The following is a 14,687-nucleotide window of genomic DNA, read 5'->3' as shown; positions in this document are numbered from 1 at the left end:
AGCCAGCCCCGTCCCTGCCCTCCTTTCACACGGCCACCTCCTGTACCGCACTCTGGGCGAGACCGCCTTCCTCCCTCGGGCACTCGCTGAGCCAGCCGAGCTTTGCTGGGTGCCCGCCATACGCCAGGCACTGCTCTAGACGCCAGAAGTCAGCAACAAACAGCACAGACAGGAATCGCTGCCCTGGAGGGTCTCACACTCAAGCGGAGGGAGACGGACAAACGTGTGGATGTGTAAAACCCACAGTCCCTCAGGGTGATACACGCCACGGAGGGAGGTGAGGTGGCAAAGGAGGGAGGGCCTTCTGTGGAGGTGCACCTGAGTGGAACCCCGTGGGAGGCAGGGCATGAGCTGCTGGCAGAATCCTGGGAGAAGGACATTTTAGGCAGCAGCAGCAGTAGGTGCAAAGGCCCTGAGGCAGGAATGTGCTGGGGGGTCTAGGGAAGGCCAGGAGGCCAGAGAAGACCACGGGGGCCTGGTGGGCCACTGCCTTTCACTGTGAGGGAGACGGGGGCCTGAGGGACTCTGCCTCACGCTGTAACAGACCACTCCGGCCTCCATGTGTTGTTGAGAGCAAACTGTAAGGGGCAAGGCGGGCAAAAGACATCAGATGGAAACCACTGCAGTTACACCAGCCAGGAGGCAGGAGCTGCTTCAGCCTGATGAAGGGCAGGATTTCCCTGTGGGCTGGGTTTGGGGGTGACAGAAAGAGCAGAGACAGGGGTGATTCTGATGGTTCTGGCCTGACCAGCAAGAAGGGATGAAGCAGCCATCTGTTAGCCGGTACGGGCGGCAGGAGCGGCAGGCTGTGAAAAGGGCAGGAGTGGAGCTCCCGTCCCCCTGGGACTAATGGGAACCAGCCTTCAGGCCCCAGAGGAACACGATCTTCTCCAAGAAGCCTTTCACAGCCCCTCTGCATGCCGGCCCCTCCCTCCCTCCCGCTCTCGCTCACCTGACACACACACACACACACACACACACACACACACACACACACACACACACACACCTTCCCTGCACCTGTCATCTGTATCCACACATAATTCCCTTGAGTAACCCAAGGTTGATTCATTTTACATCACCTGGAAGCATCTGCACACAGTAGTTGCTCAATAAACACTGCTGGTAATGGGCTGTACAGAATTGCGCCTACAAGGCTTTACTAGCCCCACACCTCAAAAGTGTTTTTCAAAAGAGCTAAAAATCATGCTTAGCACCGATTAAATAGTAAGTGGTAATTATTCTATCTGAAGCACCCTCAATGGAGAAGCTGACCTGCGTCTCAATCACTCAAATCATCAAGGCAAGCTCTCCGTGGACAGGCCAAGCGAGGATGCCGGGGTTACCTTGCCAGTCCTGACGTCCCAGGCTTTGATTTCAGGACTGAAGCCCCCACACACAAAAAGACTGTGGTCTTTCGGATGAAACTTCAAGGTAGTGACTCTGAAGTTACTTTGACCACTGAATATCTGGGTTCCTACAACACAAAAAGAGAAGACAGAAAATACTCAGGTCACAAGATAAATACCTTAAAACACAGATGCCACCTGAAATGGGGTTACAGGTCAACACAGCCCACCTGGGCCCCTGGTGGCCAACAGAGACCTTCTGGAAACACCACAGTGGCAGTGGGAACGGTGGCCCCGCTCTCTGCCCCCCACCCTGATTCGCTGAACCCCCTCCCCAGGGCTGACCACGTGGCTGGATCCCCGAATGCCCTCTTCAATGTGCTCGGAGACACTGACGTTCATCAACCCATTTAAACCACTCCAATCCCGTTTTACAGCTGAAAAGGTACAGCCCTCAGGGAGATTACGGAGCCCCTCCAAAGCTGCCCACACAGGAGAGTCTGCACCTGGGGGTCTGCAGGTCTGACGAAAAGCAGGGTGCGCCACAGTGATCCTTGTTAGGATCAGCCACCTTACAAGCACACCCTTAGCCTCACCCACAACGGTTTGGTGCCGAGCCTGACAGTGGGAGTGGTGTGATACCCGGGTGACAGATGTCGGTCCTTATCCTCACATAACTGTCCTGCGGCTGCTGTCGAGCCCGTGTGTGCACTGCACAAATATCTGTGTGCCCACATGGACACACGGGGTGGAGAACGCCCGGCCATCAGGCTCTGCGCCCTGCGCTGGTCAGCTGGGCTCCCAGCCGTCGCTCCTCTGTCCACCTCGCACCACGGCACTGGCTGTAGCCCTCGCGTGGCCAATTCAACCTCCTGAAAGAGCAGCAAGAAACTGGGCTGGCAAGAGGAGCCATGCTCACGGCTGAGAGTCTGAGGGCTGCCCTTGTGCATGTCCCCAGGGTCCAGGCCATCGGCCCATGTCCCTGCGCACACGCCAGGTGTGGTGTTGCTGCACACCTTGCCAGCCAGAGCGTGACGGCGGCATCCTGCTGAGATGCCTACAAGGGCTCCCTCGCCCACGGGGGACACCTTCACTGCCGCTGGCCCATGGATATCCCCCCACTGGACTGAGGCAGTGGGCAAGTAGGGACACAAGAAACTGGTGGCCAAGAACACCAGGATCTCCCGCGTCACTTCCTCTTATAGGAAACCGGGAAGCACATTTGCCCTTTCCCTGGAGAAGGCACTTCTTGAAGGGTGTCCTGCTGTGAGCTCAGGACCCACACACTTAGTGACATGTCCCACCAAATCACCAGGCACAGACAGGAAAGCCACTGACCGCACTCCTGAGGGTTCCAGCAGAAGCCCTTGCCAACCGCCCCCAGCCCCGGCCTGGCCCGTGTCCCCGCACAGTCCGGCAGCACAGCCCGTCGGTGGGAGCCCCAGGCTAACCGCGTCGGCACATGTAGGCCTACGAGTGATACAGCGTGCTTTGTACCAATATATGTGAACATTACCAGAAATACCAAAAACAGAACCGTTAATAAGTTCTGATACTGTATTTTTAGTGAGAGCAAGAAGATCTATGCTTCCCTTTTTTTCAAACTCAAGGAACTTTTTCGTGACTCGGTGACTTGAAAGCAGCCTGGTTACAGCGTCAGTTAATTCACCGACGTCTGTCTGAGCCGCAAAGAGCCTCCCAGAGGCGCGGGTGCTCCCCCTTGGCAGCAAGGGGGTGTCCCCAGCTGCCCCAGCCTGGCTGCGAGCACCGTGTGAACACGCAGCCCCGGAGCCCTCTCCAGCGCGCGGCGTCAGAGCGGTTCCACGCACGTCACTGGGGAGGCCAGCGCGCCTGGTTGTTAGCAGCCCCATTCCAGATCTGCTGATGTTCCCATTGGAGGGTTTTCGAAGCAGGTTGGAAGAACGCCGTTCCCAGGTAAGGGTGCAGAGGCCAGGGTTTTTAATGGGGGACACGTTCACATCGCGGCTGGCGACGGAAGTTACAGAGAACGATGGAAACAATTAAAACGTCTGCGTTCACGGAGTGCGTTCCTTTCCGCAGGACAGATTCTCTGGAACGCAGCTCCCTTGCTCTTCATTAAAGCCTCACCTTTGCCTTAATGAACGACTAAGTGTGTTGACTTTTTCCTAATATCTTCCAGGGCCCCACACTTGGCAGTCACTTGTCATCAGAGAAAATTTTGGAAACACTTGACCTTTTTTCTTCTTTTGAAAAAAATGTATTTATTTAGTTTTAGAGAGAGGAGAAGGGAGGGAGAAAGAGAGGGAGAAAAACATCCGTGTGCGACAGATACATTGATCGGTTGCCTCTCTCACACCCCCCAACTGGGGACCCAGCGCACAGCCCAGGCCTGTGCCCCAACTGGGAACCGAACCCGTGATCTTTCGGTCCACAGGCCGGTGCTCAGTCCACCGAACCACACCTGCCAGGGCAATACTTGATTTTTATACCTGAAGACTCTACCCCTATTTAAGCTCAACAGGCCCCTTAACTATTATATTTTGCAATAAAACGCAGTGCATGAGGATGTTCATGTTGTCCTGTGTCATCAGGATGTTGTCAAGAGCTGGCCACGTCACATCCTACCCCCCCCCATAATGGTGAGGGGCTGGAAACAACCACCTGGCTGTCCAAGTTAAGGCAAATACAGTTCTCTGCCTGGTGGGATATTGAAAGGCCATTTAAAACTGGAATCAGAAACAGCACTCTGTAGCAAGAAGAACAATGTCTGAAGCTTGTTTCTGAATTACAAGAGCATTAAGTAGTATTGATGTGGACAAAGGCTTGGAAGAGATTCACCAACATGTAATGACTTGAAATCATACTAGCATTGTTGTAATAATGTTTTCTAAAAATAAAGAATTCTTCTAGAAGAAAGGCACCAGGGAGGTGAGCAGACTTGTGGGGGGCTGGGCGCTACGTCCCTGTCATGGGGCCAACCAAGAAGCAACGTTCTCAAGTAAACAACAAAGAGCTCCCTGCGTATTCATCATATTGGAAGCCTGGGATTCCTCAAGCTTATTCTTATTCTCCTTTCCTGAAACTCATCTGGAACCCAAGGGAGTGGTCAGGAACCAGCCATGACGTGCCCCCAGAGCAAGTCCCTGTCCCTGGGAGGATGGAGCAGACGGATGCCCGCTATGGTCTCCACTCACCCTTCCAGGACTCGGGGCAGCGCCATGGAGCATCCAGAGTGGGCCTCACTCCTGCAGCACAGGCCTCAGGACGCGGGCTCTGGGTCCCGCCCGGGGGCTACAGACACCCCTGGGGGCTGAGGACAGGACCCACCATCACGCCCCCCAGAGGGAACAGGAGCTCACAGAGGCTACTGCAGCCCCCACACCACCAAGAAGGCGCCGCGGGCCACGTCCTGTCTCCTGACGAGACCACTGTGCCCACTGTGACTTCTCGCTCCTTTGGAGCTCACTGCCAACCCCGATGTCCAAAAGGAAAAGCAAACTCTGCCTGGAGAAAAACTTCTCCGCTTCTGGGACGAGCACACATAACATATGCTAACCTCAGGAATGGCCGTGAAGTCGCCACGGCTTTACAAAGCGTGCAGTGGTGCAGCCTTGCCAACAATGGGGGAAACAATGGAGGGGCAGTGAAAGCCGAGCTCCTGAAAGATGATGATTGAACCTTTTGTCGTTAAGGAAAACGTACTCCTGAATATAATCTCCTTCTTCAACCCCCTACAGAGACAGAGAGAATTGACAACTTGAGTACTAACGCTTTCCAGTTAGAAGACAAGCTAGAGTTCATATCTTTTCCCTACTTCCACTTATAACAACTAGGCCTTTACTATTCAATATATTCCTTTGTTAATATGATTCCGAACGAGAAGACTTCAGGGTTTTTACTAAGCTGCCAGATGCTTCATTGGAAGGGCTGAGGGGTACCTTAGCGCGGTACGGAGGCCTCGAGGCGGCGAGCTGCCCTGGCCCATGTTCTCAGCGGTGCCAGGGGATCGGCAGAAGGGCCGAGAGCCCCACAGACGGGGCGCCCCCCAGCACTGTCCCTTCTGAACGCGCCCCAGGGACATACAGCACTCCTCCAGGCAGGGCACACAGCAAACAGCAAAAGGGAACTGTCCCCATTTGAAAACACTGAGCCCAGAATGACTGGATTCATCCCGGGTTGCATTAAAAGCTAAAGCCAAGAAAGGCAAGTCGCAAACAGCAGAAACCTTGAGAGACGCGTGGCTCAGAGCTCTTTCTCGTGAGGCTGGGAGTGCGCTGCTGCGGGCTGGCCTTCACGTTCCGTTAGACAGACGGAGATGAGGGCTGGGGGACTGTGTCAGAAACGGCCCGGAGCGGGAACACCAGCCACGCTGGAGGCAAGGGCCTTTCCTGCCAGGCTCGCTTCCGCTCTGCACCTTTTCATAAACCCAAGAGCTTGTCCCTCACACCCTCGCCCAGCAAGGCCACTTCACGCACCGTGGTCAGCTGCTACGTAACCTTTAACCTTGACACCAGCTCGCTCGCGTGCATGTTCGTTATAGAAAATTCTATTACTTGCTGTACACTGCTTATAGGAAATTGAGTTTTAAAATATTTAATCCACTAACACTGGCTTTATTGATCTTGTAATGAAATCGACCCGTGTAAGAACTGTCATACCCTCCTGGAGTTAGGGAAAATCCCTTCTACTGCCGGAATCAGAGGGACACAAATAAACTACAAATCGTCAGTAAAGCAAAAACAGTGCCAGGACTCAGTCTGTCCCCTTGACGTCAGTGCTGTTGCCAGTGCTTCCACCACCAACGCTGCCGTGAGAAGGCAGCTGCTGACGCTGGCCAGGTCACCCTCAGAGTCGTCCCTCTTCCTTTCTCAGGTGGAGGCGGCGAGGTGCCTAGCGGAGGCCACATGTGGCCGGGGCAACGCCACCCGTCCCCGCAAGCCCGCCCTGGGGGGCCCTGTCCACATGCAGGGCTCCGGGCCCATGAGGGCCCTCCTCTTCCACTCAGCACATCTGACCCCTAGCCTGGCTCAGGCAAAGGCTAAATGGGGTCCCGGGCCCTCCTCTTGGGGAGACTGTGCCTGTCGCCTCTGGGCCTGCCTGGGCTTGCGCGTGTCCTGCCACAACCCTCTGTGTCGGTATGAATATCCTGTTTCACAGCTCGGAGAACGGAAGCTCGCAGGGGGCAGGTGCGCCCAGGGCCACGCGAGCCGGCCACGCTGGGACAGAGGCTGCGCCCGTCGGCCCGCGCCCAGCTCTCTAACCCCGTCACGCCTGCCCGCAAGCGACTCATGACCTTCCCGTCTCCTTTGCTCTCTGTGCACATCTGGAGGCTCGCAACCATGTGTGGACGACGCTGACAAGGGGAAGCAGGTGCTGCAGGCTCATGGGAACTGAGCCTGTGTCCCAGCTAGGCGGCATACGACTCACGTCGCTGGAATCAACATCGCTGCGCCCATCCTCGGGGAAGTACTCACCTAGCTGTAAATTTAACCATCCTGACTGGAAGCTAACGAGAAAAGGAGATCACTACTTTCCCACCAAACTCTCTGAATCAGAAACAGGGCCACGACGGCCCGCAGGCAGTCCTGGGAAGGGCCCGGGCGAGAGGCCAACGGGCCTGTGTGTTCCCTCCGGATCAGCCAGCAGCCACTGACGCCCACGGGGCCCTATGCGCAACCTCGGGACAATAAAATTCACCTCACGCCGCCACTGGGAGACTGAGAACTAACGTGGGAGGGACGGCAAACGCCGGACTACGGACAGGCCACACGCAGCTGCGCATCAGCCGCAGAGCAGGGAGAGCAGGGAGCACTGAGAGCTGCGGGCGACTTCCTTCCAGCCAGCTGAGCCACAGGTCTTTATCTGCTGAACAAGACTGAATTTCCCAAATTAAAAAAAAAACTTTTCAACTAGCCCTGGCCGGTGGCTCCGCTGGTTAGAGCATCATCCTGTACACGGAAAGGCTGTGGGTTCTATCCCCAGTCGGGCACAGCAGGAGACGATCAATCAATGCCTCTCTCTCTCCCCCTTCTCGCTCTGAAATCAATGAATATACCCCCAAGTGAGAATTAAAAAACAAACAAACAACTTTTCAACTTGCAAACAAGGTCTATCCCAAAGGTTTTTCCTAGGTCGGCTCCGTGGGACTCAGAACCCGACCCCTACCACAACCAAACGTGCCAGGCCCGTGTTTAGGCTCCTGCCAGGAGGAGGCCGGATCTGTACACCGAGCCCAGCACTCTGCACCCCGCTGAGCCCGCCCTGTCCACAGAGGTCATCTTACCTCCAAAGGGTGCCACGCTGCCACCCCATCGCCATGGCCCCCAGAAGAAGTGTCTGCACTGCACTCACAGCCACGGACAAGATGCCACAGGCTGGCACCAGCTTAGCCAGCAGAGCACAGACAGGCCTCTGTGCAGACGCAGACAGCGCCCCGGGCCCATCCCGAGTGCAGACTCCGGGCTGGCAGGGTGCTGTACTGGAGCTCAACGACAGCTGACTTGATACCCGCAACTAGGGTCAGTCTCACTGCAAAGCGGCGTGGAAAGAGGGAGAACATGGTAGACACTTCAGAGACAGAGACCGTGTGCGTGGGAACGCAGACGGCTGTCCGGGCCTGAAAGGGTGCAGCCTTGGAGAACAGACACACGTACAAGATGCTGGGACAGGGCTCCAGTGAAGGGACGAGCTCAGAAGCGGGGCCACAGTGATGGGGGTAAAGGCAGGGGAGCCTGTGTGGTCCCGGTCCCGCCCATGTGGGCAGGAGGGAGGGCGAAAGGGCGGGCAGCCGCTCAGACGCCGCCGGGCTACCGAGCCCCGCGGAGCCTCTGGGTCTCGATCAAGCAGCGAGCAAACCCCCAGGACTCAAGGAGTGAGCACACAGCAGGCCCGCGCCACGAGGTGTTCTGCACACGTGCCGCCCCCAGGAGCACCTGGGGGGACGCCTCGCTGGGACCCTTGGGGATGCACTGGGGGGCACTCAGCCACGGTGCTCACGGCCCCCTCTACAGGCTTCGCCCAGCGAGGAGCCTTTCCTGCCGCCCTCCCCCGAGGCCCGTGAGCCTGGCTCCTTCACCGGGCTTTGCATCTGGATCCTGCCCACCCTTCCTGTGCCATGCGTTCTAAAACCGGCAGGGCTGGCATTTCTCCCACCGGGGCAGCGGCTGTCGATGAGCCAGAGAAGCATCTTTCGGCCGGTCACTTAATCAGAGGAATCAGTCAAGGTCCATCTGGGCACGCCTGTGTCCCGAAGCCCCATGCTCCCTCTGCAGGTGGCGAGCCAGCTGCCAGGGCAGAGCCAAGGGGGCCCCCCGGGAGCCGGCCTGAGCAAACTGGCCGTCCTCCGCAGGAGAACAGACGTGGCAAGAGCCTGCCACTCCCGCAGGCCAGGCGCCGGGCTGGAGTGGCATCGTCACTGGTGGCGTGGCCCCGAGCAGTGTTCCCAGCGCCTGGGTCAATGTGACAGTGATAAAACGGTCCCCTCCTGGGTCAGCGTGGAGACTCAATGTTTAGTAAGCAAAGGGTCTAACAGCCGTTTTCTCGTTTCAACTTGACACAGGCCTGGCCCCAGTAAGCACTCGGCCATCCTGTTTCCTTAGAGCATGTCTGTGATGGGGCCCCAATCATGAAGCAAAAGCTGGGGGGAGGCACCAGAAGACCCTTCAGGAAAAACAAGAGAAATGATCGTTGACAGGTTCAGACCCAGTGGGCCAATCACTCCATGCACCATGACCCCTCCCCACCAAGACACAGGGACAGCCAGGGCAGCAGGGGCCGGCCAGGGGCTGGGGGCAGCAAGGGTGCAGGCAGTGGGCCCCAAGTGAAGAGGACACCACCGCGTACGAGGGGCACATGCCGTCCCACGACCGGGGGAAGCTGCTACTCCACCGCCAGGCCTTGCTGTCACGGAGCGGCGGAATGTGGACGGGAAGCTGGGACCTCCTCCCAGTCTCCGATCCACACATGCGAGCGAGGGCTGCACTAGCGCCAGCGCAGGAGAACGTGGGGGCTTTTGGAACTGAGCCCCCAAAGCTGCCCCATTTGGGGAAATGGCCCAGCACTGGGGCTCTCTGGACACCATGCAGGAGTAAGGTCCTCATCTCCCGCCATCAGAAGGGCCTCGTGGGGCAGTGGCAGAGGAGGGAAAGGGGCCATGAGCCAGGCATGTGCAGGTGCCCTCGGCAAGCCCGCCAGCCCCTCCCCCGGCTGCAGAACAGGACACCTGGCTGGGGCAGGTGGGAGGGCCGAATCGGCAGCCATCTGCGCCCGTCACTCGGAGGGGCAGGGCTCACAGGGGGAGAGCTGACCGTGGCTCAGGAAGGACAGGGTGCCCTGCCCAGCCAGGGAGAGAATCAGCTCCTTTACCTCGGAGGCCTTAGCAGCCAGGCTGGGGCGGCTGCCTGGTGGGCAGGACCCTGTGAGAGACCCTTGCCGCCTAGAACAGAACGAGCTCCGAATCTCGAGGAGACTGGCCCATCTGGTACCAGGGCAGCCGACTCACAACGCAGGCCCTGGTGGACTCGGCCAGCGTTCCCCAGGGCTGCCTCAGCCGCACGCACCGAGACGTTTTGTTAGGAAGATTACAGGCTGAAACAGGAGCATAAAAAATAATGTGAGCGGGTTTTATTTAAGTGTTGATTCATGGTTGCTCCATAAGCCAACGGCGCGTCAGAACTATAAATTAATGAGATAAAATGTCGCTGGCCCTCCATATTTCAAGCCAGGTATTGGCGTTTCAGAATCCACAGATTTTTAACGGTATTGACTGAGGCCCCAGATAAATGGTCTTGGTGCCACGTTCCCATTAACGACAATGGGCGTCGAGTGACTAATTCCCAGAGCCCTGGGGAGAACGACGCCCTGCACGGCCGTCTCCTGGCGGGAGTTCCAATTAGACTGAAATGAAAAAGCTGCGTCGCCAAGGGGGAAGCAGGCCTATCAGACTCAGCGACGAGGAAGGACGAGATGCCAAGGAAGGCTGAGGGCCATGGGGCTGTGCAGCCGGCCCCACCTCCGCCGAAGAGAGCACCTGGCACAGCCAAGGGCGGCCGGGGGGTTGGTGCAGGGAAGAGGTACAGACGGGGGCACCACACCCACAGCAACCCCGTTGGCCCTGACAGGTTAGACTGCCTCAGTGGGTCTCGTCCACCCCCCTGGCCAGGCTAAGGACACACAGCCCACGAGGACAGGCCCCCAGCCTCCAGGAGCGCCCCACTAGCCAAGGAGATGGATGAGAAAAACCACAACCCCCTCTGCAGAAGGCCCCATCTAAGGGCTGCGTAGCTTCCCCAAGAATGAGGTCCAAACCCCCACCCCTACCCCCACAAGGGACGAAGGACAGTCGCCACGCGCACCGCTGCGGCCCAGCACGGGGCCTGCGCACAGCAGGAGCTGAAGCAACGGGCCTTCCACAGGGGAACCAGGCGGCGCGTGCCCTTCCTCGCAGACAGGGTGTGTGCAAAAGTGCCCTCGCCTCCCCAGCTGCGGGCAGGGCCCCGGGGGCTACCACAGCTGGGGAGGCCGTGGGGGAAGCGTGGGGGGGAGCCGGACACTTCCTCCACCCCAGCTCCACCGCCGAGGGCCCCTCGCCCCGCTCACCAAGCGACCCTCCGGACCTGCCCGCACGGCCCGTCTCAGCCGGCGCCTTCTCAGCGCGGGCCTCAGCCCGGAGCGTGTTCGTGACCCACCCTGTGAGCCGGAGTCAGTCCTCGCAGCCTTTCAACAGCAAGGAGTTAACAGGGATGCTAAACTGATTCCGACCCCAGGACGCTGTGATAAAGCCAAATCTATTTCGGTACTAATTACATGTCAGAAGTTGATGAAGAAGCCACCTCTTTATCCAGCCCCACAGCCTGGGGCCGAGAGAACCTGGGGCTTTGTCCTCCGGACAGCTGGCAGGGCCCCCCCCACCCCACCCCACCCCCGCTCCATGGAGAAGGTCAGTGCAACGCCCCGAGGCCCGTCCCCCGCTGCCCTGACACTGCTGTGGACCTCAGAGCAGCGTCCCTAGAAGAAAGCGGACTCAGTGACCCGAAGGGGAGCCTCGGGGTCACAACACAGAGAAACACACCTGTTTCGAGGTCCGTGAGGTGCAGGGCACTGTCGAAGCCCCCACTGAGGACGCGCTGACCACAGGGGGACCACCGGGCGGCCCGCACGGCCTCGCTGTGCGGGGCGTAGGTCTGCAGGCACCTCCCCGAGTCCACGGCGTTCCACACCTACAAGGCAAGCACAGCACCAGACATCAGAAACCGGGGCTCGGCCCAGGCCCTGTACAGGGAGAAGGGGCTCGCAGTGGACTTAGATTCCCTTCGCTTCACCATCGAAACCAGAACTAGAGGTTAAACATTTCCTTGTACAAAGGTAAAGGCTTGGGGCTGGTGAGTTGAGGGGGAGCTTTTCCCAAAAACTTTCTGGGGTTCAGGGAGCCCACAAGAAAACAGCATGTCCCGTGTTCTGCTGCTCAGCCACCCACATTCACGGTGTGCCCAGCCTCGCCGGCACCTCTGACGTCTGTCCTCCAAGACAGGACTTTCTTAGCCCTGTAGTGGGCCGGGCCCTAGGCCAGGCGACCTTCACGGGTCCTTCTTTAAGACTAGGATCCAAAAAAGAGCCCGCCATACCTGCGCTCACAATGGGGCAAAGAGCAGGTATCTGCCCCAGGACAGAGAAGGCACTGTCCCTCGTTCCCACCCTGGCTTTCCACGGGGAAATGAGGCCCATGGCAGAAAGCCCCAGGTACACACTTGCTGACTTCTGAAATGCGCTGTTAAGCCCTCAGGTACAGAACTGGACATTTGGAAAGCCAGGGCCACTCGGTACCTGATAGCCTGGGTTCGGCTGTCACCAGCTCTCCCAGGAAACTCCACCCATGGGCACACAGTCCTGGGGAAAGGCCAGAAGACGTCCCGCAGGCCCGGCCGCCCCTGCCCTCCGGGGTGGCTCAGAGGACTGAACACGAGAAGCAGGAGCTCTGGCAGCCGGCACGTGGGCACCGGGGCCAAGGGCCTCCCGCTGCCAGCGCTCTGGGCCTCCATCCCCTCCCCACCCCACGGGCAGTGGGAGAAATGAGCAATAACCCGGTGGGCAGCACCGCGCAGGGCAGAGAGCAGAGCCGGGGTGCTTGCTGGTGGGCGTGCTTCCCGGGGCTGGCAGGCACGCTGTGCTAGCAGCAGGATTCCCGGACACCCTCTCAACCACGTGCACGAACCCAAGCTTCATTTCCTCAGGAAGAGAAAACCCGGAGTGCACCCATACACACCCACGGACCTGATCCTGGCAGAACCTCCCCTTTCACGGTGAGAAAACTCGTCCTGAAGGTTCTCAAAATGCAAAGGACAAGAGTTCTACAAGCATGTTTCCCGGGCACCCAAGGGTCTCGGCTTAAGAAAACAAGAGGTCGGGAGTGGCCTCCCAAGGGTGCTGAGGGCTCGGTTCCCTTCTTCCTTACTAGGGGCCCACAGCGGGGCCTCAGGCTGAAGAGCCGAGAAGCGCAGCATGTACGTTTAGAAACGTGGACAGAATAACAGAAGCAGCCGCCAGAGCCTTCAACGTGGAGTGGGATGCACGGGAGAAGGGCGGAGTGTAGAGAGCCGCTGTTTGTTTTGTTTCCAAAACTGGGTACAAGTCTAACTTTAACAGAAAAAAAGGAAAGTCGATGAACAAGAGCCACAGGGGGACACGGCTGACCAGCCTACACGTGCGTACCTAGTGCAGAGGTCAGCTGCTCGTACACCGTATGACACCATCGGGGTTTTAAAAACACCGCCGCACACCCGTCAGGACGGCTTCTCCCAGGACAGCAGGCAGACCCAGTGCAGGCGGGGACGCGGGGAGGACGGAGCGCTGTGTACGCGTGTGGGAACGCAGACGGGCGCCGCCGCTGGGGTAAACGGCACGGCGCTTCCTCCAAAAGCAAACCCAGGATCAGCACGTGATCCAGCCGTCCCGCGTGTGTGCCCAAAGTAATCGAACCCGGGGTCCCAGAGGCACGTGTGCACACCAGGGTTCCCAGTCCCACGGTTCAGGACCACCCAGTGCAGCCAGTGCCCGCCGGCAGGTGGACGGATAAACCGGGGGCGGCCCATCCCTACGGTGGGACGCTCTTCACCGTGAAAAGGAAGGAGGCTCTTTCAGAGGCCACGGCGTGGGTGACCCTCGAGGACATCATGCTCCGTGAAGTAAGCCAAGTCAAACGCACAGTGCGTGATTCCGCGTCCACGAGGTTCCTAGCCCCGAAAGCACAGAGGCAGCACGTGGGATGGCGGTGCCGGCCGCTGGGGGGCGGGGGCCGGGCCCGTGGTCAGTGGGGACAGTTTCCGTTTCTCAGGATGAAGAGTCCTGGGGGGTGAGGGGGCGTGGCTCAGTGACGTGAACGCACTGAAAGCCAGAACCAGGCACATGAAGACGGTTCAGACGGTACACTTTATGTCACGTGTGCCCAACACAATGTTTAAGGCACACATGAAGCAGAAGTCTATCCAGTTCATCCGTGAATCCTCAGGGAGACTAAATATAGGCACAGAGAGGGTGGTCACTGCTGGGGACGGAGGGGAAGGGAGAGGGTCAGGGAAGGGGGCTATGAACCCCTGCTGTGATTCCTCTAGAGCAGCGGTTCTCAACCTGTGGGTCGCGACTCCTTTGGGGGTCGAACGACCCTTTCACAGGGGTCGCCTAAGACCATCGGAAAACACATGTATAATTACATATTGTTTTTGTGATTAATCACTATGCTTTAATTATGTTCAATTTGTCACAATGAAAACACATCCTGCATATCAGACATTTGCATTACGATTCATAACAGCAGCAAAATTACAGTTATGAAGTAGCAACGAAAATAGTTTCCTGGCCGGGGGTCACCACCACATGAGGAACTGTGTTAAAGGGTCGCAGCATGAGGAAGGCTGAGAACCACTGCTCTAAAGAGAGGCGGGGGTCGGGGGGTGGATCTGCTCTGGAGCAAACAGCCTGGGCGCCGCCACCACGAACCTCCCGCACTTCAGCCCGCGCGCGGCCCGCACCCAAGCAGCTGGTGTCAGCAGCCCTGTGTGGCAGTAAACAGCCGAGACAAAGCCCTGCCTGCAAGGAGCTCACATTCCGTGGGGCAGACAGACACTACGCAGGATAAACGAGCAGAATCCATATAGAATTTCAGGTAGTGACGAAGCCCGGCATTCTAAAAAGTAAAAAAATCACTGTAAGGTCAGGAGAAGGGACTGACACGGTGGCTGGACAGGCCCCCCCGGAGCAGGTGACTGCAGGAGGGAGTTACACAGAACTGGGGGGAAGAAGCCTCCAGGCAGGAACAGGGCCTCTCTGGCTGCCGTGCAGGGAGGAGGAGGAGGGACCAGGGAG

At 58.3% G+C, this 14,687-nt stretch overlaps 1 protein-coding gene across 6 annotated transcripts in view; it reads right to left on the bottom strand.

The window, feature by feature from the left end:
- The window catches only part of WDR25 (WD repeat domain 25), a 124,518-nt gene that overhangs the window by 37,061 nt on the left and 72,770 nt on the right, over window positions 1-14,687 (bottom strand). For all 6 annotated transcript variants that reach the window (XM_090271398.1, XM_090271399.1, XM_090271394.1 and 3 more), the window contains exons 3-4: window positions 11,401-11,548; window positions 1,347-1,477 (exon numbers count right to left, since the gene is read on the bottom strand). In XM_090271398.1, coding sequence (XP_090127524.1) covers window positions 1,347-1,477; window positions 11,401-11,548 — 279 coding nt within the window. The remainder of the gene's footprint in view (window positions 1-1,346; window positions 1,478-11,400; window positions 11,549-14,687) is intronic.

The sequence above is a fragment of the Furipterus horrens genome, unplaced genomic scaffold (genome assembly GCF_987537825.1).
Source record: "Furipterus horrens unplaced genomic scaffold, mFurHor1.1.pri manual_scaffold_3, whole genome shotgun sequence".
NCBI lineage: Eukaryota > Metazoa > Chordata > Mammalia > Chiroptera > Furipteridae > Furipterus > Furipterus horrens.
The sequence above is the reverse complement of the archived record's forward strand: the minus strand, read 5'-3'. Positions and strand labels throughout refer to the sequence as shown.